Consider the following 26328-nt stretch of genomic DNA (forward strand, 5'->3'; position numbering starts at 1 on the left):
AATCAAAAAGGGGACATGTCACTGTCCAGTTGGAGCAGGCACCGGGGCATTAACACACGTCAGCCCTTGCTCAGCCATGACTGTCAGACTGTGGCAGCTCCTGTTCCAGTACCGGAGCAGAAGGGATGAAGCAGGGATAAGGAGGAAAGTGGTGAGAAACCAGTGAGGGAAAGGACAAAGAGAGGAGCTGAGTGAGGGGGGTCCTGGTGAAAGAGGTGAAGAAGAACCTGGGACATTGGTAAACTGAGGGTACGTCTACACTGCAACGCTATTTCTGGATACCAGCTATTCTGCGTCTACACAGAAAGCGTGTTATTTTGGGTTCACTATTCCGAGGTCCCTGTAAACCTCATTGCACGAGGAGTAAGGGACATTTCAGAATAGCTATTTCAAAATAGAATTGAAATAAGATACACAATTAGCACAGTGCAAATTTCATAGCTTATTTTGAGTTGAGGCTGCAGTATAGATGCACCCTAAGTGAATCAGGGGAAGGAGCCTGGAAAGAAGAGAGGGGCAGAGTGTGGGATCTCAGGGGCCAAGTCTCCAGAAATAAGAAAGGGGCAAACCTGTGATGGGTGAGTAGATGGATCCCCTGTTAGAAAAGAACAGGTGAACCAGAGGCAATGGAGTAAATGGGCTTCTTTACTTCCGACACTTGTTCTGCCTCAAACCCCCAAAAGCTTGGTCCAAGTGAGCAACACATTAACCATAGATACAGCTTTTTATTGTAGTTAGTATGTAAATACACGTATCCATTACATCACTCTTCCAGCCCTAATTTTTTAACATGAGCACCCATATAATGCATAGAAATCACCATGGGTGTGTCTAGACTACATGCCTCCGTCGACGGAGGCATGTAGATTAGCCAGATCGGCAGAGGGAAATGAAGCCGCGATTAAAATAATCGTGGCTTCATTTAAATTTAAATGGCTGCCCCGCTCTGCCGATCAGCTGTTTGTCGGCAGATCGGGGCAGTCTGGACGTGACGCGCCGACAAAGAAGCCTTTCTTGATTGGCACAGGTAAACCTGGTTTCACGAGGCATACCTGTGCCGATCAAGAAAGGCTTCTTTGTCGGCGCGGCGCGTCCAGACTGCCCCGATCTGCCGACAAACAGCTGATCGGCAGAGCGGGGCAGCCATTTAAATTTAAATGAAGCCGCAATTATTTTAATCGCGGCTTCATTTCCCTCTGCCAATCTGGCTAATCTACATGCCTCCGTTGACGGAGGCATGTAGTCTAGACACACCCCATGTGTTGAATGTAATTATATCCGCAATTGGTTACTGGTTACAATGTTTGAGCTGAAGCAAGCAGTTCTACATTACAAACTTCTTGAATCAGCATCTTACAAAGGGGAAAAGCAGGAGCTGTGACCCGGACTATGTTTCAGAGCGGGGAGACGGAGGAGGAAGAAGGGAGGGGAGGAAGATGACTCACCAGTCAGTGAGGCAGAGAAGAGGGCCCAGCACCCTGTCACAGGCAGTTTGCACACAGCTCCATCTAAGAGCAGGAGGCCCCGGAGAAAATTTTAGGTTCTTTTATGAGTAAACAGCCAGAGCATTCTGTCCCGGATTGGTTTGGTCTTCACACCATAGATGATGGGGTTTAGTGTGGGGGGCACCAGGAGACACATGTTGGCAAACAGAATGTGGAAATGAAAGGGTATATTCTGGCCAAACCGCTGTGCAAGGGCAGAGAAGAGAGCTGGGATGTAAAAGATTAAAATGACACAGAGGTGGGAGGTGCAAGTCCCAAAAGTCTTGAGCCGGGCGTCCTTGGTGGGGAGACGGAAGATGGCCCTGAGGATCTGGGTGTAGGACATGGTGATAAAAAACAGATCCAGACAGTTCTTCAATAATGAAACAAAGAGGCCGTAGTAACTACTGATGCGGATGTCGCCACAGGACAGCTTCACCACGGCGATGAACTCGCAATATAAAAGGGGGATGACGTTGGTTCTGCAATAAGGCAACTTCCTTGCTAGGAAGGGATGAGGCAGCACAAGCATGCTGCCACGCAGCAACACGGCCAGCCCAATATTGGCCACAACTTGGCTTGTCAGGATGGTGGAATGTCTCAGAGGATTGCAGATGGCCACATAGCGATCCAAAGCCATGGCCACGAAGATCCCAGACTCCACGGCTAAAAAACAGTGAATGAAGAACATCTGGGTGAGGCAGGCATTGAAATTGATCTCCCTGGAATTGAACCAGAAGATGCTCAGTGTTTTAGGTAGCGTGGATGTGGACAGGACCACATCGATGATGGCCAGCATGCAGAGGAAATAGTACATGGGCTCATGGAGGCTACGCTCTCTCTTCACAATGAAGAGGATGATGAAGTTCCCCAAGATGGCTATGATGTACATGATGCAGAAGGGGATGGAGATCCAGACATGGGCCGTCTCCAGGCCAGGAATTCCCAGCAGGATGAAAGTGGAGGGGTTGGTGAAGTCTGTTGTGTTGGAAACTGACATGGAGTAGGGTAGAAAGCAACCAAATCTTATGAAGAACGATGTCTCATGCATGTACCAAAGTATCCTTAGGCTTCCGAATGCACCCAAGGTCCAGGGAGATGTTTTTAGTAAAAATGCCTGGAGAGAGACACATTGTTCATATGAGACATTACATTCAGTACTGCACAGTGTTATGGATGAACACTGAATGGATGACATTTTCATGTTTCTGATAAATTAATTATGACCTGGAGCAAATAATGCCATATATATGTGATAGTGTCCCAGGAAGGAAGAATTCCTACACCCTGTGGTTTGGGAAGCCTTAATAGGAGTCAACAGGAAACACGTGTGAGGATACTCCTTATCCCTCATGGTTCCTTCATGCACTAAAAGTATGAACTTCTAGCTGGCGAGTACATGCTGTACAGAGCTTTTTCTTCACCCAAGTGCTCAAAATGTGAGATTGGGAAAATGTGAACCTTCGTGCCCAGTGGAAACATCCCAACTAGAACACATCTCAGGGTGTGCCTAGACTACAGGGTTTTGTAGACAAAAGTGAACTTTTGTCGACAAAACTATACCTGTGTCTACACTGCCACTGAGTTCTGTTGACATAACATCAACAGAACTCAGCAGTTTTGTCGACGGCTGTAAACCTCATTCTGCAAGGAATAACAACTTTTGTCGACAGAGTTATGTTGACAGAAGGCATTATTGCATCTACTCTGTCCTTTGCATCTATACTGTCATGTTGACAAAGCGGCTTGCTTTGTCGACAAAAATGGATGTAGTCTAGACACTCTTTGTTGACAGAGGCTTTGTCAACAGTATCTGTCGACAAAACTTCTATTGACAAAACCCTGTAGTCTAGACGTACCCTCAAAGCTAAGGACCAGAGAAAGAAGGTTATTAAGTGTGAAAGAAATCCTAGAAAAGGCTACGAGCATTCCTAGAGGGAGAAAGGAAATTTGTGAAGGTTACAGAAAATGTATCTATGTCCAAGAAATGTCTTTATTTCATATTTGGAAAGAAGCAGCAAGACATACTCACATCATCTATGGGGATGCAACACTTTCCAGTCCGCTAGCACTCATAGAATGTGTTACAGGGAATCTCCAGTTGAACCTTAGCCCTACAAACCCCAGAGTTGCTAGGTGAACGATCAGCCACACATCTCATTCCGAACCAGAACAGTGTAATCAGGCAACAGCGGAGAAAAAACAACACAACCAAAACCATAATGGCAGACAGTTCCATGTTAAAGGTAAACTATTCAAAATAAAGTGAAAGCACAACGACAACAAAAAAGACAGAATTAGGAAATAAATGGAAAACCTGTTAAGGAATTAGTCGCAAAAAGTCAAGCAATATCATTCATGCCAGTCAACAACATGGTTTATGGGAAACACGTCTTGTCAAACCAAACCAGTTTCACCCTTTAATGGAAGTATTTATGGGGGATCAAGGGAATCAGCCAGAGACTCTGAACCTTGACGATTCTGAGGCATTTGATTTCCTAGGGGAAAACAATCAGGTTAAAACATGAGTTTTCTGCAATATCAGTAGAGCCCATGTTCAATGGACTAGAAACTGGCAAAGTGACAGGGCTCAGCGAGCAGATCTCAGTGGACCAACCGCTGCGAGCGATTGCATGTCTTCCTAGCAGTATTCTGCAGTACTCTGTGTTAGGCCCAAAGCTATTTAAAATTAGCATCAATGATCTGGGAGCAAACACATAAGCTGTGTCTACACTGGCAAGTTTTTCTGGAAAATCATCTGATTTTCCAGAAAAACTTGCCAGCTGTCTACACTGGCCGCTCGAATTTCCGGAAAAGCACTGACGATCGAATGTAAAATCATCAGTGCTTTTGTGGAAAAATGATGCTGCTCCCGTTTGGGCAAAAGTCTTTTTCCAAAAGACTGTTGCCCGAAAGTGCCAGTGTAGACAATATAGTTCTGTTTTCCGCAAAAAAGCCCCGATTGCGAAAATGGCGATTGGGGCTTTTTTGCGGAAAACCACGTCTAGATTGGACACGGACGCTTTTCCGCAAAAAGTGCTTTTGCGGAAAAGCATCCTGCCAATCTAGACGCGCTTTTCCGAAAATGCTTTTAAAAGAAAACTTTTCCATTAAAAGCATTTCTGGAAAATCATGCCAGTGTAGACGTAGCCATAAAGTCTCCAGATAAGATTTGTGAGTGACCCAAAGACAGGAAGAGCAGATGCAATGGAGGGGGGCCAAGCAATGGTACTGAATAATCTGGGGCATTTTCTGAGCTAGGTCAATGCAAACAAAATGTGTTAAGACCAGCACGTGGAAAGTTTTCGTCTTGGAATAGGGAATGAAAGCCTGACCCACAGACTAGGGCACTGTCCTACAGAATACAGCCCCAACCCCATTAACAGCCAGAGCGCTGAGATGCGAGGGGAGGAGGTGACAGTGTCTGCGCCTTCACACACCGCTGGCTACTTGGATATTTACTCAGTTCTGACTCCAAAGGGAGCTTTGCCTCTCTTGGACCCGAGGAAAGTACATGCAAGAGCCTCTGGGTGTGTCGTTCTATTTCACATCCTCTGGCATGATACCACCTCTGGGCTGGAGCCCGTCAGCTGGGATGGGAAGAGAAAAATGGAAAATCGTGCCCTGAGACAAGAGCTCCGGGATGTGGAATGTCTGTGCAGAGCGCAAAGGGAAACAGACGTATCCTCTAGCTCATCTCACCCACAGTGCACTGAGGTGGGCCAGCAGGGGAGTTCCTCAGCAAGAGATAGTACCTGTGAATTCGGAGCTGAATTGTCTCCCATCTGGTAACTGGGAGCCGTGACCCACACATCTCTCAGCCCAGCTTCTGCAGCAGCATCTCACCCTGGGAGAAGGCAGACAGCTGAACTTCATTTATAGCGCAGCTTCGTGTGGCCCATGAGATGTAGGCTCGGCCTCCAGGGCAGGGGCAATCCTCGAGATGTAAACTGGCTGGAAATAAGCAGCTTTGTGCTCCTGTGCTAATTAACAGGCTTGAGGCGTAAACAGCAATTAAGGAACTTTCCCAAAGGGAGAGGAGAACTCTTGGGCTCTGGGCTGAGTCGGAGAAGAATGGGCTGCTCTGTGTATTTGTGTGTACTTAATAATTATAGTTGATTTAGGTAGAAAATTAAGGATAAAGCCTAGGACTCCATAAATGCCCAGGCAGGATGGGTGGACAGTAAACAGGCATATCTGTAGATAGATGGCTGAGGGGACACATCCGTGCGGTCTGCAGGCACACAGGGCGGTTGTAAAGGACCAACGCTTAGTCATGACCACAAGAACGACCATTTTACCATGCATCAGTTTTCACTAATCGCTCTTGAAAATGCCAAGCAAAGGGAAGTCACCATGAACATCTCCCCACAGACAGGCAAACTGAGCCCCGGGAAACGTTTCCTGGCTAAGGTCTCACACAGATTTAGTAACAGACAGAACCCAGGCATCCCGATTTCCCTGCCGTTACCATTGCCTGCCCTTCCCACAGAGAGGGAAATAGACCCAAGCTGAGGGAAGGCCTGTTCACTGAGTGGAGAACAGAGGAAAGGTGGGAAGAGGGAGCCTTCCCCATCCTCTCAAAGCGAATCTGAGGTTTCCAGAGCCAGCTGGGCTACGTCTACACTGGCATGATTTTCCGGAAATGCTTAAAACAGAACAGTTTTCCGTTATAAGTATTTCCGGAAAAAGAGCGTCTACATTGGCAGGATGCTTTTACGGAAAAGCACTTTTTCTGGAAAAGTGTCCACGGCCAATGTAGAAGCGCTGTTCTGGAAAAAAGCCCCGATCGTCATTTTCGCGATCGGGGCTTTTCTGCAAAAAACAGTACTGTGCTGTCTACACTGGCCCTTTTCCGGAACAGTTTTCTGGAAAAAGGACTTTTGCCCGAACAGGAACAGCATAGTATTTCCGGAAAAGCGGCTGATTTCTTACATTAGATCGTCAGTGCTTTTCCGGAAATTCAAGGGGCCAGTGCAGACAGCTAGCAAGTTATTCCAGGAAAGCGGCTGATTTTCCGGAATAAGTGGCCAGTGTAGACACAGCCCTGGAGTTTGTGAACTGCCCAGTCCTGTGAGGTGTGAACTCTGGGACTAAACTCCCCCTCCCACTCAGAGACCTGCAAACACATTCCTGTCCCTGGCGTCACTTGGGGGGAAATAGACTTTGAATAAGCAATATCAACACAACTTTCCTGTGGCTGCCTTGAAAGAAGGGGGGCCCTACAGGTGGGAAGGAACCTGGGTTGGTGTTTGCATCGGGTTGGCTTGGTCTGCTGTTCCATTTCCTCCCAGTGCTAGCCAGGGCAATTGGAATTTCATGTCCCAAGTGGAGTCAGACTTTCCAGGGCTGTTCTGGCTGGAAGTTGTCTTCACCTTCACCTGAGGCTTAAGACAAAATTGGGGTTAGGCCCTGACTTTGCTAGGCTACTGTGTGTATCATTTATGATCCTTATTTCTATTATGAACGCCTACAGAGGCTCTGCTTCATGTCAGGGGGCCTCATGCTGGACCCTTCACAAGCAGAGGAGATGAAGTACCTGCCCAAAGGAGCTTAACTATCAAATGAACAGCACTGAGGATGGGTGGTTACACAGGCTCCTGGATGGGTGTGAGACAGCTGCAATGCACAGTCCTGCCTAGGCTCTTAGAAGCACAGGCCTCGGCCTTCAAGGCTAGAGCACATACCTGAGGAAACCACTTTGGCAGCCAGGTTTGGTAGCCAACTGGTCTTTTGCGCTCAGCACGAGTGGGAAAGTACGGTATCTTCTGTAGCCTGGCAAGACTGTTCTGGTGGCCTAGGTGGGGGAAAGCCATTGGTGATGCCATGGCCATGGAGACAGCTCCACCACATGCTGTGGGGACGGGGAGCCTGGCCCGGCAGGGAAGGTGTCCTGGTCACCCACTGCAGCTAAGGACGTCCACTGCCATAATGATTCTTTGTGTAATCTGGCTCCACAGCTGAGAGACGGGGGCTGTGCCAGTGCAGTGGTTTTCTGCTTTTGACAATGCCGTGCACAGGTTCCCTTGAAAATCCCACCCCGTTAACCTCTTCTCACTGTCTCATATCATGCAAGGTCTGTGGCAATGGGAGTGTGGGGAAAGGAAAGGGGGAGATGACCGCCCCATCACAGCCACAATCCTGCATGTAGCTGCCTTACACTGCCATTTAGCTCCATCCTGCACTTGTAAAAGAGGCAGCTAAATCAACTCCTCTCCTTAGACACCACAAGATATGGTCGGGGCAAGGTGATTACAAAACATCAGCACACCAGTCCCTGCCTCAGTGTCCTCACCACCCTGTGGCATTGTTTTGAATTAGGTCAAAGTTATCTAAGGAGTCCAAGCGCCACCAACTGCAACTTTTTGCTTCTCCAACCAGAGAATTTCTGCTGCTAACATAACCCTGCAACCTCTTTCCTTCCCCAGCTTCTTCTGACTTGTCTATTTTCAGTCATTTTAAATGCTGGACTAATATCTTTTCCCTCTGTTCCCTCTTGTGGGGGTGCCGTTACTTCTACACCCACTCTCTGCTGAGGCATTGGAGAAAACTGATTTGATCTACATTGCTGTTATTTCCATCCTTGATCTGAGCAAGATCTCCTTAGCTGCTCCTCGTCTTTAATGACAGCCTAGTCATAGAGAGACGCTTCGACCCAGCCTCCTCCTCCTGAGCAGAAGAAGCATGAGGAAGGAGTGCAGAAAAAGCCCAGAGGAAAGGACCCCACTGGTGTGTACAATAAAGTGTGAGGCAATTGTGTTTCCACCTGTGTGGGTTTCCCCACACCGTCTGGTTTTTGGTGTCTGTGTCTGGATACCATCTAGGTTTGCTAGGGACCTGGTGTTGTTGTGGAACATCCAGGCAAAAAGGGGACTCGTGAGTATCCTGTTACTGCAGAGGGGAGCAGGTGCTCGGCCATTAACACCCCTTGCCAGGAAAGTCTGATAGGTAGGAATAAGTCTCTTCTATGGCCCATTGTGTTCACTGCTGAGCCATCCAACTGAACAGTCCAGCAAAGCAGGACTGTCTCCCAGCACAAGGCCAGACCTCTGTCAGGTTACAGCAGCTCCTGTCCCAGCCCCGGAGAAGAAGGGATGAAGTAGGGCTAGAGAGGGAGATGGAGACACTCCAGTGAGTGACAAGGGTAGGAGAGGAGAGAGGGTGGGCATGGTGAAAGAGGTGAAGGACTCTGCCCATTGGTAAACTAGGTGATTCGGGGAAGGGGCCTGGGAAGAAGAATGGGGCAGAGTGTGGGATGTCGGAGACCAGTTAGCAGAAAGGCGGCAAACCGGTGAGTGGTACAAAGATGGATCCTCCTGCTAGAAAAGAACAGGTGATCCACAGGTGGAAGGAGTAAATGGGCATCTCTACTGGAGATACTTGTTCCGTCTCTAACTGCCAAAAGCTTGGTCCGAGTGAGCAACACATTAACCACAGGTACAGCTTTTTATTAGAGTATGTAAATATACGTATCTGTGACATCACCCTTTCAGCCCTACTTTAATCTGTGAGCACCCATCTAATGCACAGAAATAGTCATGCCCTGAATATAATTATACCCCCCCCTAATTTACTGGTTACAGCACTTGAACTGAAGCAAGCGGTTCCACGTTACAAATGTCTTGAATCGGCACCTTACAAGGGTCAAACGCAGGAGCTGTGACCCTTTCTATGCTTCAGAGCGGGCGGGAAGAACGGAGGGGAGGAAGATTATATACAGTTCCAGACAAAGAATATTCCTTAGAAGTTACATCCTTGGCACAACTATGTGCTTATCGATCCCAAGCAAGTATTACAGGAGGGAAAACGGGCATTAAATCATGTCAATAAATCCATAGGGACATTGCCTGCCCATGCTGGACCCCCATCACTATGTCAGTGATTATGCAGACTCCTTATTTAACTCTTACACACCCCAACATCGCCTAGAGTTGTAGTGTCAAGGGCTGATTTAATGTCTTGTTGACTGATTAGTCAGTGATGCAGGGAAGAGGGCCCGGCACCCTGTCACCAGGCAGTCGGCACACAGCTCCATCTGAGAGCAGGAGAACAAGGAGTAAACTTTAGGTTCTCTTTTGAGTAAATAGCCAGAGCATTCTGTCCCAGATCTGTTTGGTCCTCACCCCATAGATGATGGGGTTTAACGTGGGGGGCACCAGGAGGCACATGTTGGCAAACAGAATATGGAAATGCAGGGGCACATTCTTGCCAAACTGGTGTGTGAGGGTAGAGAAGAGAGCTGGGATGTAAAAGATTAAAAAGGCGCAGAGGTGGGCGCTGCAGGTCCCAAAAGTCTTGAGCCGGGCGTTCTTGGTGGGGAGACGGAAGATGGCCCTGAGGATTTGAGTGTAGGACACAGCGATACAAAGCATATCTAGACTGTTCCTTGTTAGTGTTACAAAGAGGCCATAGTAGCTACTGACCCGGATGTCGCCACAGGCCAGCTTCACCACGCCGAAGAACTCGCAGTATGAATGGGGGAAAATGTTGTTTCCGCAATAAGGCAACAGCCTTGCTAGGAAGGGATGAGGCAGCACAATCATGCTGCTGCGCAGCAATACGGCCAGGCCAATTATAGCCACCACCCGGTTTGTGAGGATGGTGGAATGTCTCAGGGGATGGCAGATGGCCACGTAGCGATCCAACGCCATGGCCACGAAGATCCCAGACTCCACCCCAAAAAAGCAGTGAATGAAGAACATCTGGGTGAGGCAGGCTCTGAAATCGATCTCCCTGGAATTGAACCAGAAGATGCTCAGTGTTTTCGGCAGGGTGGACGTGGACAGGACCAGGTCGGTGGCGGCCAGCATGCAGAGGAAATAGTACATGGGCTCATGGAGGGTTGGCTCTTTCTTCACAATGAGTAGGATGGCGCAGTTCCCCAAGATAGCTATGATGTACATTGCACAGAATGGGATGGAAAGCCAGACATGGGCCACCTCCAGGCCAGGGATGCCCAGCAGGATGAGGGTGGAGGGGTTGGTGAATTTGGTTGTGTTGAAATCTGACATGGAGTAGGGAAGAAGGTGTCCAAACGTGAGGCAGAACGGCGTCTCCTGTAAGAACCGTAAAGTATTTTGAGTTCCTAATCTGTCCAGAGACCAGGGTGGTGGCTGTAGTAGAGATACCTGGATGCAGATACAATATTTATATGAGACAATATATTTGGTACTGGAGGCTGGTCTCATGGGGTATGTGTAGACTTCATGCCTTTGCCGGCAGAGGAATGTAAATTAGACTACCTGACATAGTCAATGAAGAGGGGATTTAAATATCTTCGGCTTCATTAACATAAAAACGGCCACCACGCTGTGCAGGCTCAGCTGATCGTTGGCACAGCGCAGCAATCAAGATGCAGATCAGTCGATGAGGAAAACCTTTGCCGACCGATCCCTTATGCCTTGTGAAACGAGGTTTACAGGATCGGTCAGCAAAGGCTTTTCCTTGCCAACCGATCTACGTCTTGACTGCCGTCTTGACTGATTTAAATCCCCGCTTCATTGACTATGTCGGGTAGTCTAATTTACATGCCTCTGCCGGGAGAGGTATATAGTCTAGACGTACTCATGGAGGAAGCAGATTGGTGACTTTTCAAACACTTTAAATGACATTTTTATTATTCAGAAAAAGCAGCTCTGACCTGCCGTGAATCATGCAAGTTCCATATGTGATAGTGCCCCATGAGTGAAGAATTCCTACACCTTGTGGTTTGGGAGACCTTAACAGGAACCAGCAGGAAACACACATGTGGATATCCCTTATCCCTCATGGTTTCTTTTCGCAATGAGATTCTAGCAGTGAGTACATGCCATAGGGAGCTTCCTCATCACCCACTTGCTCAAAATGTGAGATAGGGAAAATCTGACCTTTTGCTAAGACACGTGCCAGGTGGAAACATCCCAACCAGAATACATCTCCGAAAAAATACCTGGTCATTATTGTAGCTCCATTCAGCAGGCCTGGCCAAAGACAATGCCTAAGACACGGCGTGGAAATTGTCCAGCTCTCGGCACATCCTCAGTTTTGGTACCCAGTCTCTATACTGGACCGAGCAGATACAAATATGAATTCCCAGCAAGGCTGCGAGAATGGGGGAGGTGTAGACACCTAACACTTCAGAGGGGCTAACTCCCCAAAGCGGAGACAAATTATCAGCAGAACTCATTGGAAGGTAAAAGATGGACCGGAAAATGAGAGTCCCTTAAAAAGAAATTATTAGATAGCTAAAATTAACTTGAGGCAAAGACCCAGTTTGCTGGCAACAAGAAGGCAGGTGCTGGAGGTGGGGCAAAACCAGCAATATACAACACACGGGAGAAAGGGAAGAGATAGCTACACAATTGCTAAGTTAGGAAAAGTCCGACTGGAGATTAAAGACATTGGGGCAATTCCATGTTAGGCAGAGCTCAGGACCACAGAAAAAAGGTTATTAAGTGTATTAATGATGAACAAAATCCAAGCAAAGGTTTCTGTCCAGTCCTAGAGGGAGAAAGGAAAAGTGTGGATGTTACAGAAAACATATCACTTCTTCAGATGACCGGTGTGCCCTTTATAGACTACATGTTTTGTTAGTCTATAAAGTGCTACCAGACCATTTGCTTGCTGTTTTTTTCTGTAACAGACTAACTTGGCTACCCCCTGAAGCTACAGAAAACATAGATGTTCCCAAGAAACATCTTTATTTCACATTTGGGCTATGTCTAGACTGCAGGCTTCTTTCGAAAGAGGCTCTTTCGAAAGCCTCTTTCGAAAGAGCCTCTTTCGAAAGATTGCGTCTAGACTGCAGGCGGATCTTACGAAAGAGAAATCCGCTTTTTCGAAAGAGAGCACCCAGCGAGTCTGGATGCTCTCTTTCGAAGAGGGCCTCTTTACATTGAAGAACGCCTTCTTTTGAAAGAGGAACTTTCGAAAGAAGGTGTTCTTCCTCGTAAATTGAGGTTTACCGCCATCGAAAGAAAAGCCGCGTTCTTTCGAAATAATTTCGAAAGAACGCGGCTTGTGTCTGGACGCAGGGGAAGTTCTTTCGAAAAAAGGCTACTTTTTTCGAAAGAACCCCTGAGTCTGGACACGGCCTTGGAGAGAAGCAGCCTGGTGTACTCATATCACTTAAGGCGATGCAACACTTTCCAGTTGGTTAGTACTCAAGGGCATCTCCAGTTGAACCTTAGATCTACAAACCCCAGAGTTACTAACTGGGCAGAGCAAAAACAACAGCAACAAACAAAAAACCTAAATTCTGGACAGTTTTGTCTTAAAGACACGCTATTAAAAATAAAGGGAAAGTTTAGGTAAAAGATTTCACAGATGGAGGGAAGAATGGAAAACCTGGTATAGGATTAGCTACAAAAAGTCTAGTGATATCCTTAATGCCTGTTCAGCAACATGCATTATGGAAAACGGGTCTTGTCACACAAAACCAGTTTTATGCTTCAAGGAAAGTATTTGTGGTGGATCAAGGGAATTTGATTTCCTAGGGGAAAATGTTCAGGTTAAAACATGAGCATTCTGCAATATGAGAAAAGTCCACGTTCAATGCACTAGAAACTGGCAAAGTGCCGGGGCTCAGAGAGCAGATCTCTGTGGACCACTGGCAGCGGTTGCATGTCTTCCCAGTGGTATTCTGCAGGAGACTGTGTTAGGCCCAAAGCTGTTTAATATCAGCAGCAATGATCCAGAAGCAGAGAAAAAAATTCTCCGGATAAAATCTGTGGGTGACCCAAAGACGGGAAAAGCAGCTGCCATGTGTTAACACAGTCAAATGGAAAGCTGTCCTCTGGAAGAGGGAATGCAGACCCACAGACTAGGGCACTGTCCTGCAGAATGCAGCCCCCATCCCGATAGCAGCCAGAGCCCTGAGATGCGAGGGGAGGAGGTGACTGTGTCTGTGCATATACACACAGCTGGCTCCTGCGCGCTTTCCTCAGTTCTTAACCTAAACGGAGCTTTGCTTCTGTGTTTCCTGGGGAAAGTACGTGCAAGTGCTTCTGAATGTGGCCTCGTTCACATCTCATAACATCTTGCATCCACCGTGCCTCTGGCATGGTGCTCCCTCTGAGCTGGAGCCCGTCAGCTGGGACAGGAAGAGAAAAACAGAAACTCGTGCCCTGTGGCAAGAGCTCGGGGATGTGGAATGTCTGTGCAGAGCGCAAAGGGAAACAGACTTATCCTCTAGCTCATCTCACCCACGGTGCACGGGCGTGGCCGAGCAGGGGAGCTCCTCAGCAGGAGATGGTACCTGTGAATTCGGAGGTGAAGTGTCTCCCCTGGGTGTCCCCCTCCGGTAAACGAGACTGTGTGCGACACTTCTCTTAGCCCAGCTGCTGTAGCATTATCCCACAGCGGCAGCTGGCAGAAGGGTGAGCACCTTTTATAGTGCAGCTTGGTATTAGCCAAGTGGGCTCAGCCTCTTGGGCGGAAGCACGCACGGAGATGTGAAGTTCTGTTTCAGTGCTAATTGCTTTAGGAGTAAACAGCAATCAAGGGGCTTTCCCAAAGGAGAGGAGACTAGCGCAGCTGGCACATCATCCTACCGCAGTCGACAAACAAGCGAGAAGAAAATACTCCAGGAGTGCAGGGGATGTCCACACCCTCATGGACATAGGTGGTGCGCAAAGGTGGGAGAAGAACAGCCCCCGGCTCCAGAGACCTGGACTGCTATAATACTCATGTTGCAGCACTCAGGGGGTATGTCTAAACTACATGCCTCCGTCGACGGAGGCATGTAGATTAGACAGATCGGCAGAGGGAAATGAAGCTGCGATTAAAATAATCGCGGCTTCATTTAAATTTAAATGGCTGCCCCGCTCTGCCGATCAGCTGTTTGTCGGCAGATCGGGGCAATCTGGACGCGCCGCGTCGACAAAGAAGCCTTTCTTGATTGGCACAGGTATGCCTCGTGAAACCAGGTTTACCTGTGCCGATCAAGAAAGGCTTCTTTGTCGATGCGGAGCGTCCAGACTGCCCCGATCTGCCGACAAACAGCTGATCGGCAGAGCGGGGCAGCCATTTAAATTTAAATGAAGCCGCGATTATTTTAATCGCAGCTTCATTTCCCTCTGCCGATCTGTCTAATCTACATGCCTCCGTCGATGGAGGCATGTAGTCTAGACACACCCAGGGAGACTGGAAGGGCTGGAGAAGGTTCCACCTGTGATCTAGGGGATCATTGCAAAACTGTCGCCAGGTGGATGTTGCTCTGAGTCTGGGCTGTGCGATGGAAGCACTGACAGCAGCAACACTTGTCCTGCATGTGTGATTCCCCCAACACACTTCAGGCAGTGGCGATGGGGGTCACTAACAGAACATAGGGCCAGGAGTGACTAAAATACACACACGGGTGCCAAAGAAGAGCAATTGTCCCTTTGTCACGCCAAGAGAAAAAGGGAGTCCCACTCTGGCAGGGATTGCCTGGTGCGTAGGCTGCAGATTAAAGGCTGGGAGAGGAAGCGTGAGAACAACCCACTACATTGTATACATATTGGCTAGGTCTAGATTCCATCCCTTTTTCATAAAAGGGATGCAAATTAGACATATCGCAATTGCTAATGAAGTGGGGATTTAAATCTCCCCTGCTTCATTAGCATAAAAATGGCTGCCGCTTTTTCTCGGCACGGCAGCCATTTTTATGCTAATGAAGCGGGGGAGATTTAAATCCCCGCTCATTAGCAATTGCGATATGACTAATTTGCATATCTTTTACGAAAAAGGGATGGAATCTAGACGTAGCCATTGTGTGATGGTCTGACCAATGAATGTGATGTTACATCTATTCGCTCTATAGTAATTCAGATGAGATTGTAGGGTTATAAAAGTAAAAGACTGATCAGTATTTAGAACAGAGTTTCCCAACCTATTGGTCGCTACCCAAATATGGGTCACCATTGCATTTCAAAAGGGTCGCCAAGTGTCTCCCCAGCAGTCATTCATCCTTCAGGTAGTTAAACCAATCAATTGAATTGAATACCATTTCAGTGAACAAAACTGAGTTTGAATATTTGCTTGCAGAAAACAAGAGTTTGTATAAAATAGTATACCTAGCGGACATTTTTGCCTACTAAATGATTTAAATGTGTCACTTCAAGGACCAAATTCTACAATTATCGGATTATCGGAGAAAATAAAATCCTTCAGAATGAAACTCCAATTATGGATAATGAAAACTGATATAAAATGTATGGGTGCGTCTAGACTGGCAAGATTTTGCGCAAAAGCGGCCACTTTTGTGCAAAAACTTGCCAGCTGTCTACACTGGCCACTTGAATTTGTGCAAGAACGCTGACGTTCTAACGTAAGAATTCAGTGCTTCTTGCGCAAATACTTTGGTGCTCCCGCTCAGGGATAAGACCTCTTGCGCAAGAATACTTACACAAGAGGGCCAGTGTAGACAGGCACCTTAATGGCCAAAGCACATCTATACTGGGCACGGATGCTTTTGCGCAAAAGCACTTTTTGCACAAATCATCTGTGCCAATCTAGATGCTCTTTTGCGGAAATACCTTTAACGGAAAAACTTTTTTGGAAACTACTTTGAAGGAATAAGACCCTCCGGAAAAGGGCACTTTTTCCGGAGGATCGGGGCCAGTCTAGACGCTCTTTTCCGGCTTTTTTAAAAGCCGGAAAAAAGCGGCGGACATTTTTATTTAAATGCCGCGGGGGATATTTAAATCCCCCGCGGATTTCCCTACGACGACTAGTGAAATTTACATGCCCCTTCCGGAAAAGGGGCCAGTGTAGACGTAGCCCCAGGGTGTGACTCCCGGCCCCTGAGTGTGTGACTCCCAGGGTGTGACTCCTGGCCCCTGAGTGTGTGACTCCCAGGGTGTGACTCCCAGCCCCTGAGTGTGTGACTCCCAGGGTGTGACTCCCGGCCCCTGAGTGTGTGACTCCCAGGGTGTGACTCCCAGCCCCTGAGTGTGCGACTCCCAGGGTGTGCCCCCCGGCCCCTGAGTGTGTGACTCCCAGGGTGTGGCTCCCGGCCCCTGAGTGTGACTCTCAGGCCCTCTAGCTCTCCAGCCACTCCAGCCCCTGCGGCTACGTCTAGACTGCAAGCCTCTTTCGAAAGAGGCTTTTTCGAAAGATACTTTCGAAAAAGCCCCTTTCCAAAAAGAGCGTCTAGACTGCAAGCAGTACTTTCGAAAAAGCAAGCCGCTTTTTCGAAAGAAAGCACCCAGGAAGTCTGGATGCTCTCTTTCGAAAAAGCCCTGTTTGCATTCAAGAACGACTTTTTTCGAAAGAGCACTTTCAAAAAAAGACGTTCTTTCTCGTGAAATGAGGTTTTCTGCCTTCGAAAAAAATGAGGTTTTCTGCCGTCGATTTAATTTCGAAAGAACGCGGCTGTAGTCTAGATGCAGGTGAAGTTTTTTTTGAAAAAAGGCTACTTTTTTCGAAAAAGCCCTGCAGTCTAGACACAGCCCGAGTGTAACTCCTCCAGACTCTAAGTGTGGGATTTCAGCTGGGGGTGGGTGTCATAGAATCATAGAATCATAGAATCATAGAATAATAGGACTGGAAGGGACCTCGAGAGGTCATCGAGTCCAGCCCCCCGCCCTCAAGGCAGGATCAAGCTCCGTCTACACCATCCCTGACAGATGTCTATCTAACCTGTTCTTAAATATCTCCAGAGAGGGAGATTCCACCACCTCCCTTGGCAATTTATTCCAATATTTGACCACCCTGACAGTTAGGAATTTTTTCCTAATGTCCAATCTAAACCTCCCCTGCTGCACTTTAAGCCCATTACTCCTTGTCCTGTCCTCAGAAACCAAGAGGAACAAATTTTCGCCTTCCTCCTTGTGACACCCTTTTAGATATTTGAAAACCGCTATCATGTCCCCCCTTAATCTTCTTTTTTCCAAACTAAATAAGCCCAGTTCATGAAGCCTGGCTTCATAGGTCATGTTCTCTAAACCTTTAATCATTCTTGTCGCTCTTCTCTGTACCCTTTCCAATTTCTCCACATCTTTCTTGAAATGTGGCGCCCAGAACTGGACACAGTACTCCAGCTGAGGCCTAACTAGTGCAGAATAGAGCGGCAGAATGACTTCACGAGTTTTGCTTACAACACACCTGTTGATACAACCTAGAATCATATTTGCTTTTTTGGCAACAGCATCACACTGTTGACTCATATTCAACTTGTGGTCCACTATGACCCCTAGATCCCTTTCCGCCATGCTCCTTCCTAGACAGTCGCTTCCCATCTTGTATGTATGGAACTGATTGTTCCTTCCTAAGTGGAGCACTTTGCATTTCTCTTTATTAAACCTCATCCTGTTTACCTCTGACCATTTCTCTAACTTGCTAAGGTCATTTTGAATTATGTCCCTATCCTCCAAAGAAGTCGCAACCCCACCCAGTTTGGTATCATCTGCAAACTTAATAAGAGTACTCTCTATCCCAATATCTACATCATTGATGAAGATATTGAATAGTACGGGTCCCAAAACAGACCCTTGAGGAACTCCACTTGTTATCCCTTTCCAGCAGGATTTAGAACCGTTAACAACAACTCTCTGACTACGGTTATCCAGCCAATTATGCACCCACTTTATCGTGGCCCTATCTAAGTTATATTTGCCTAGTTTATCAATAAGAATATCATGCGAGACCGTATCAAATGCCTTACTAAAGTCTAGGTATATGACATCCACCGCTTCTCCCTTATCCACAAGGCTCGTTATCTTTTCAAAGAAAGCTATCAGATTAGTTTGGCATGACTTGTTCTTCACAAACCCATGCTGGCTATTCCCTATCACTTTATTACTTTCCAAGTGTTTGCATACGATTTCCTTAATTACCTGCTCCATTATCTTCCCTGGGACAGACGTTAAACTGACCGGTCTATAATTTCCTGGGTTGTTCTTATTCCCCTTTTTATAGATGGGCACAATATTTGCCTTTTTCCAGTCTTCTGGAATCTCCCCTGTCTGCCATGATTTTTCAAAGATCATAGCTAAAGGCTCAGATACCTCCTCTATCAGCTCCTTGAGTATCCTGGGATGCATTTCATCAGGTCCTGGTGACTTGCTGACATCTAACTTTCCTAAGTGATTTTTAACTTGTTCTTTGTGTATCCTATCTTCTAAACTTACCCTCTCTCTGCTTGTATTCACTACGTTAGGCACACCTCCAGACTTCTCGGTGAAGACCGAAACAAAGAAGTCATTGAGCATCTCCGCCATTTCCAAGTTCCCTGTTACTGCTTCTCCCTCCTCGCTAAGCAGTGGGCCTACCCTGTCCTTGGTCCTCCTCTTGCTTTTAATGTATTTATAAAAGGTCTTCTTGTTTCCCTTTATGCCTGTAGCTAGTTTGATCTCATTTTGTGCCTTTGCCTTTCTAATCTTGCCCCTGCATTCCCGTGTTGCTTGCCTATATTCATCCTTTGTTAGTTGTCCTAGTTTCCATTTTTTATATGACTCCTTTTTTATTTTGAGATCATGCAAGATCTCCTTGTTAAGCCAAGCTGGTCTTTTGCCATATTTTCTATCTTTCCTACACAACGGAATTGTTTGCTTTTGGGCCCTTAACAACGTCCCTTTGAAATACTTCCAACTCTCCTCAGTTGTTTTTCCCTTCAGTCTTGCTTCCCATGGGACCTTACCTACAAGTTCTCTGAGCTTATCAAAATCTGCCTTCCTGAAATCCATAACCTCAATTGTGGTGGTCTCCCTTCTACCTTTCCTTATGATCATGAACTCTATTATTTCGTGATCACTGTCCCCTATACTGTCTTCCACTTTCAAGTTCTCAACTAGTTCCTCCCTATTTGTTAAAACCAAATCCAGAACAGCTTCTCCTCTGGTAGCTTTTTCAACCTTCTGAAACAGAAAGTTGTCTCCAATGCAGTCCAGAAACTTATTGGATAGCCTGTGCCTCGCTGTGTTAGTTTCCCAACATATGTCTGGATAGTTGAAGTCCCCCATCACCACCAAATCTTGGGCTTTGGATAGTTTTGTTAATTGTTTAAAAAAGGCCTCATCCACCTCTTCCACCTGGCTAGGTGGCCTGTAGTAGACTCCTAGCATGATATCACCCTCGTTTTTTACCCCTTTTAGCTTAACCCAGAGACTCTCTACACAGCTATCTCCTACGTTCATCTCCACTTCAGTCCAAGTGTGTACATTTTTAATATACAAGGCAACCCCTCCTCCCTTTTTTCCCTGTCTGTCCTTCCTGAGCAAGCCGTACCCTTCCATACCAATATTCCAATCATGCGTCCCATCCCACCAGGTTTCTGTAATACCAATGATATCATAGTTGTATTTATTGGTTAGCAATTCCAGTTCTTCCTGCTTATTACCCATACTTCTCGCATTTGTATATAGGCATCTAAGATACTGATTTGATCTTGCCTCCCTGTTGTGCCCTGACCCTCCTTTCTCCTTGCCATTATAGGCCGTAGTCCCCCCCATTTCCAACCCATCTCCCAGTCCCGCACATTCAGCACTTACCTGTGGGCTTTGCTCACCTGCCCCCGACAAACCTAGTTTAAAGCCCTCCTCACAAGGTTAGCCAGTCTGTGTCCAAACAAGGCCTTCCCGCTCCTGGAAAGGTGAACTCCATCTCCGCCAAGCAGTCCTTCCTGGAAGAGCACCCCGTGATCAAGGAAGCCGAATCCCTCCTGGCGACACCATCGTCGCAGCCAGGCATTCACCTCCAGGATGCACCTCTCTCTGCCCGGGCCCCTACCTTTGACAGGAAGGATAGAAGAGAATACCACCTGCGCTCGATGGGATCATGAGCTTTCGTGGCATACGGGATGTACTGGAAAAGGCTTTCTTTAGCGATAGATCAGCCTCTAGTCCACCGCTTTTCTCCGACAATGCTCTGTGCCAAAAAAAAAAGCGGCGGCCATTTTTCTGCTAATGAAATGCGGGATATTTAAATCCCCCCTTCAATAGCAATTTTGCCCAGACTAATCTGCGTCCCTCTGCCGGCAGAGGAGTGCAGTCTAAACATACCCTTGAGGTGCTAGAGTGGGGAAAGGCCTTGCAGAGAGAACAGTCTCTTATTTATAAAGCATTTCATTTTTCGTTTCTTCGTGCGTAGGCACTTTTCCACTGTATGCTCTTACCTTGGGCCGTGTTTGTGGTGTGACCTCTTCTAGTGTCTCTCTTCTGTGGGACAAAACTTTAAACAGCTTCCGTGCCTCACCATGACATAAAACTCAAGCAAGAAATTGACACAGCCATTAGCTGAAGTGCTTTGGGGGAATCACATGTGCAGGGCAAGTGACACAGTTGTGAAAGCGTCTGCAATCAAATAACACAGAAGGAAAGCGACAGCCACTTGGTGTCCCCATTTTGAGCCTCTGGGTTCCTGTTCCTTTCTCTTGTCTTGGAAGGATCTTTCCTGGGCGCAATAAGGTCTGTCCACAGGGTCTCTGACATCAGGTGCTGACTTTGGAGCCACCTTATATGGCATGTTCTGGGGACAAGGTCCAGCTGTAGCCACACCCAGCGTCCCTGCTCCAAGGAGTTTCACAAGTGTCATCCCAGCCGGGACAAACTTCCTAATTTCACCCTCTGCACATCAGGGCTGTGTTGAGACTCAAGGGTTTTTTCGAAAAAAGTAGCCTTTTTTCGAAAAAACTTCACCTGCGTCTAGACTACAGCCGCGTTCTTTCGAAATTAAATCGAAAGAATGAGGCTTTTCTTTCGACGGCGGAAAACCTCATTCACGAGGAAGAACGCCTTTTTTCGAAAGTGCTCTTTCGAAAAAAGGCGTTCTTGAATGCAAACAGGGCTTTTTCGAAAGAGAGCATCCAGACTGCCTCGGTGCTTTCTTTCGAAAAAGCGGCTTGCTTTTTCGAAAGTACTGCTTGCAGTCTAGACGCTCTTTTTCGAAACAGGCTTTTTCGAGAGTATCTTTTGAAAAAGCCTCTTTCGAAAGAGGCTTGCCGTCTAGACGTAGCCCAGGAGGGCAGCTGTCCTTTCCCATTGCTACAACTCATCTGGTTTGCAAGTCAGCTGTGGTTCATTGTGGTGGCAGATAGGATGAAAGGTCACTCAGTGTCCGCTCAGAGAATTTCCTCTTGAGTCACAGCCTGCATCCATTACTGCTGTGAGCTGGCAAGGAGGCCTCAACCAGGACTCTGGTGTGACGTAGTGGGGGGCTGTCTGCGTTGTAACCCGAGCTCCCCCTGCTCTGTGCTGTGTGATTCCCATTGTCTCACCCATATGTGGATTGGCCCAGACACTAGGACCAGCCTCACCAGATAACAAGGCTCTTTCTCAGGGGAGAGACAAAGGAAGGGAGGCGGAGACGAACACCTGGTTAGGGGCAGGGTCTGGGAGCAAGGCGTCTTGGGCTGGAACCATGAAGGAAACAGACTAAGGAGGGGGCTGGAATCTAGGAGCCCAGGGACTCCATCTCCAGGGGGCTGAGGCATCCTGGCCCACTCTCCTGTAGACACATCATAGACTCATAGGCTGTCTATACACTGGCCACTTATTCTGGAAAAGCAGCCGCTTTTCCGGAATAACTTGCCAGCTGTCTACACTGGCCCCTTGAATTTCCGGAAAAGCACTGACGATCTACTGTAAGAAATCAGCCGCTTTTCCGGAAATACTATGCTGCTCCTGTTCGGGCAAAAGTCCTTTTTCCAAAAAACTGTTCCAGAAAAGGGCCAGTGTAGACAGCTCAGATTTGTTTTCCACAAAAAAGCCCCGATCGCGAAAATGACGATCGGGGCTTTTTTGCGGAAAAGCGTGTCTAGATTGGCCATGGACGCTTTTCCGGAAAAAAGTGCTTTTCCGGAAAAGCATCCTGCCAATGTAGACGTGCTTTTTCCGGAAATACTTATAACGGAAAACTGTTCCGTTTTAAGCATTTCCGGAAAAGGGTGCCAGTGTAGACGTAGCCATAGACTTCAAGGTCAGAAGGGACCATTATAATCATCTAGTCTGACCCCCTGCACAGAGGAGGTCACAGAATCTCACCCGCCCACTGCAAGAATAATCCTCTCACCTAGATCTCAGATACTGAAGTCCTCAAATGATGTTTTAAAGACCCCAAGATGCAGAGAGCCTCCCGCAAGTGACCTGCGCCCCATGCTACAGAGGAAAACCTCCAGGCCTCCGTATCACGTCTGTGCTGTGCTGTATCCTGGAGAAGCAACAAACCCGCTCTAGTCTACTGGCTGGCGGAGTCTGTTCTTGCTGCTACAGGGCTGCAGGATCGGAGGAACCCCGACTCGCCGTTGTGGGCTCTGCTTCTTCTGGGGACGATCTAGGTAGCCTACCCGTGACAAACCTTGCCAGAGCAATTAGCAGACTCTGTTCCTGTGAAAGAGCCATGCAAGTGCTAACCAGGGATAGAGTGTCGTTTCTGAATTTACCGTGTTAGTGGACAGGATCTTAGTTGAAAATTTGCTTTAATAATATTTCATTGGTGCATTCCTGAAGTTTATCAAATCACAGCTCGAAAAAACTGTCCATCCCCCCCGCCACTGTTACCATTAGGCGTAGGGGCACCAGTCTAATCAAACCGTATAGGGCACCTTACGTCGTAAGGACGCTCCTGCCTCTCTAACCCACCCTCCTGCTGTCATTTGGGGTGGCTGGAAAGAAGGAACTGGGAGGGTGCAGAGCCGGTGGTGTGAAATATGCTGACACATGTTCATGTCAAAACAGAGGGGACCACGGCCAAACCTATGGATACAGGCAAGGCAAAAATCTCTGATAACTGAGGGTACTTCTACACGACAGTGTTCATTTGAGTTAACTTAATTCGAAATAAATTCAAATTAAGCTAATTCTAATTAACGCATGTACACACAAAACCTATTTTGAAATAGCGGTTTGCATGTATAGACACTATGGGTATGTCTACACTACCCCACTAGTTCGAACTAGCGGGGTAATGTATGCATACCGCACTTGCTAATGAAGCCCGGGATTTGAATTTCCCAGGCTTCATTAGCATAAGCGGGGAGCCGCTATTTTTAAATCCCCGCTGCTTCGAACCCCGTGCAGCGCGGCTACACGGGGCTCGAACTAGGTAGTTCCGACTAGGGTGCCTATTCCGAACTACCGGTACACCTCGTTTCACGAGGAGTAACGGTAGTTCGGAATAGGAACCTAGTCCGAACTACCTAGTTCGAGCCCCGTGTAGCCGCGCTGCACGGGGTTCGAAGCAGCGGGGATTTAAAAATGGCGGCTCCCCGCTTATGCTAATGAAGCCCGGGAAATTCAAATCCCGGGCTTCATTAGCAAGTGCGGTATGCATACATTACCCCGCTAGTTCGAACTAGCGGGGTAGTGTAGACATACCCTATTAAAGTGAATTCGAAGTAACGACTGTTATTTCAAATTAATTTTGCAGTGTAGACATACCCTCACACGCATCGAGTGGAGTCAACCTGAGCATCTTATCTCCAAGTGTACCAATTATGAAAGGTAGGTAATGGGTTTTATGGCAGGGACGTGGCAACTCTTGGGCTTGGTCATAGGCTGGTTATTCTCTGTTTGGATTAGACCACAGTTGACTTCTCTGTATAATGGGGATTTGTCCATAGAATCTTTCCCTTGCTAGGGGTTTTGAGGATCCTTCCAGGAGCTGCACAATATGATGGTAGCCACTGGTGAGAATTACTGATTGGTGGTCCCAGCGTGACAGCTCCACTTGCCTGCAGAAAGTGCTCATGTCTCCCCTCAGTCATCCATCTCCAGATCTGCCATCCATCATGGGCATTCACAAGGTAGCAGACCCTGTGCAGAGCTCGGCATTATCCCTGGTTTTCTTAATGAGCAACTATAATGATTAAACATTCACAGAAACAGAGAGCAGCCAACTTCTCTGTGAATCGCTCAGAGCCCCAGAGTGCTCCGCTCCCTTTGGGAAGGGCCTTAATTGCTGTTTACTCCTAAAGCTGGATAAATAGCTCAGAAGCCCAGACAAGCTTATCTCCAGCCTCTTTGTATCTAGATACTCCTCCCCCTGACACTGAGCAAACCCTCAAGGACTGCACAGAGATATATTATAAAGAGTGCACAGCCCTGTGTCGGCTCTCGGCGCGGGACGCTGCTGCAGACGCTGGGTGGAGAGAGGTGCGGGACGTGGCTGCCTGAGGGGGATTCCCAGGGAACAAACATACATCTCAGTATTCACAGGTACCTGTCTCTTGTTGAGGAGCTCCCCTGCTTGACAAATCCAGTGCTACGTAGGCGTGATGGGAGATACAGTAAGTCTGGGGTTCTTTCAGCTCTGCATGGCCATAAAACATGACGGCTGTGTCTAAACTGTCCATTTTTTCCGGAAAATCAGCCACTTTTCCGGAAAAACTTGCCAGCTGTCTACACTGGCCGCTTGAATTTCTGCAAAAGCACTGACCATCTCATGTAAGATTGTCAGTGTTCTTGCGGAAATACTATGCTGCTCCTGTTCAGGCAAAAGTCCTTTTGTGCAAAACTTTTGCGCAAAAGGGCCATTGTAGACAGCTCAGATTTGTTTTCTGCAAAAAAGCCCTGATCACGAAAATGGCAATCGGGGCTTTTTTGTGGAAAAGTGCGTCTAGATTGCTTTTGCGGAAAAGCGTCCGTGACAATCTAGACGCTCTGTTCCGAAAATGCTTTTAATGGAAAACTTTTCCGTTAAAAGCATTTCCGTAAAATCATGCCAGTCTAGACACAGTCCCCAGGTCCTCTGCCACTGCTGATAAATGTGTTCAAGTGTCACTAAAAGAAATGTTACTCTTTTGAGTGCCCCACCTCCAGCATAGATTGATGCCCTCCACTCCTAAGGTGGCTGCCTTTCAGTGGCACAGGAAATCCCTCTGGATGCAAGGATAGTAGCTGTACCATACAAAGTCATTAGTAGATGTACAATGCAAAGTCAAATTTGGAGGATGTGGTCCGTAGTTTGCGCACAACCCCCGAGGCAAAACTTCCTTTGGAGTAAGACCCAAGGAAAGACCTCAGGAGCTAGTCGTGTGTTAATGCAGAGACTGTCCCTTCCTCTCCTTGCATTTCAGGGTATTGGCTGCTAATTTGGGGGTTCTGTTACCTGACTTTAACCTGCTTGGAATCAGGGAGATTTTAAGGCCCCTCACGAAACAGCCTCAAGGACTTCTCAACATAAGCAAGAAATAAGAAATCGTCTCTCCCAGCTTCATTGATGAGGTGTTCGCACTGTCAGGCCTGAGGCTTTTCAAAATCTGTGTAGCCAGAAGCAGATGAGCAGTGTGGGACATTTGAAGACAGGCGGTGAAAGTTTGGCAAAATTATCGTCATCTACGTGCCAGGACTCACAACCGCTGGGGTCACACAGCGTTAACGGACAGTGATGCCCCCAGCACCACCTGCAATAGCTTCTCCAGTTCTGAATCCCACTCGGCTAAGCTCTTCCCTCCCGTAATGTCCGTGCGAAGGTAGGGCACAGGCCACAGATGGGTTAGGTGAACAGTTTTTTTTTAATCTATTTTGCACAGCCAGACTTTCAGTGTAATTGAATGTTCCCTTGTGCATGTGCTGTGAGACATGGGCAAAAATAAACGTTGGGTCTGCTGTCTTTAGCAATCGATTCACAGAGCTTAAGGTCAGAAGGAATCATTAAATCACACAGGCAGGCCTCTTCTATAACACAGGCCCTTACATTTCATCGAGGCTATGTCTAGACTGCAACGCTTTTCCGGGCTACCGAAGGTTTCCCTGAAAAGCAAAGCCGGGTCCAAGAAACGTGTCTGCTTTGCCGAAAAAATATTCAGAAAAGTGGACATTTTCTTTCACCATCCCCATAAACATCATTGCACGAGGAAGAAGGGATCGCTCAAAAGAGTGGGTTTTTCCAAAATTTGGCGCTGGGTAGATGCACCAAATTTGGGAAAGACTCTTTCAAAAGAAAAGCG

The 26328-nt window shown here is 47.4% G+C and overlaps 2 protein-coding genes across 2 annotated transcripts; both read right to left on the bottom strand.

Annotated features, from left to right (window-relative positions):
• Positions 1–1536: 1536 nt before the first annotated feature.
• LOC102455946 (olfactory receptor 52M1-like) lies at positions 1537–2484 on the bottom strand. The gene has a single exon (XM_006117164.2). It carries the CDS (start codon positions 2482–2484, stop codon positions 1537–1539), a length of 948 nt encoding a protein of 315 aa, XP_006117226.2.
• A 7063-nt stretch (positions 2485–9547) lies between these two features.
• On the bottom strand, positions 9548–10495 carry LOC102456192 (olfactory receptor 52E4-like). The gene has a single exon (XM_014570510.2). It carries the CDS (start codon positions 10493–10495, stop codon positions 9548–9550), a length of 948 nt encoding a protein of 315 aa, XP_014425996.2.
• Positions 10496–26328: the final 15833 nt, after the last annotated feature.

The sequence above is a fragment of the Pelodiscus sinensis genome, chromosome 1 (genome assembly GCF_052426305.1).
Source record: "Pelodiscus sinensis isolate ZL-2025 chromosome 1, ASM5242630v1, whole genome shotgun sequence".
Taxonomy (NCBI): Eukaryota; Metazoa; Chordata; order Testudines; family Trionychidae; genus Pelodiscus; species Pelodiscus sinensis.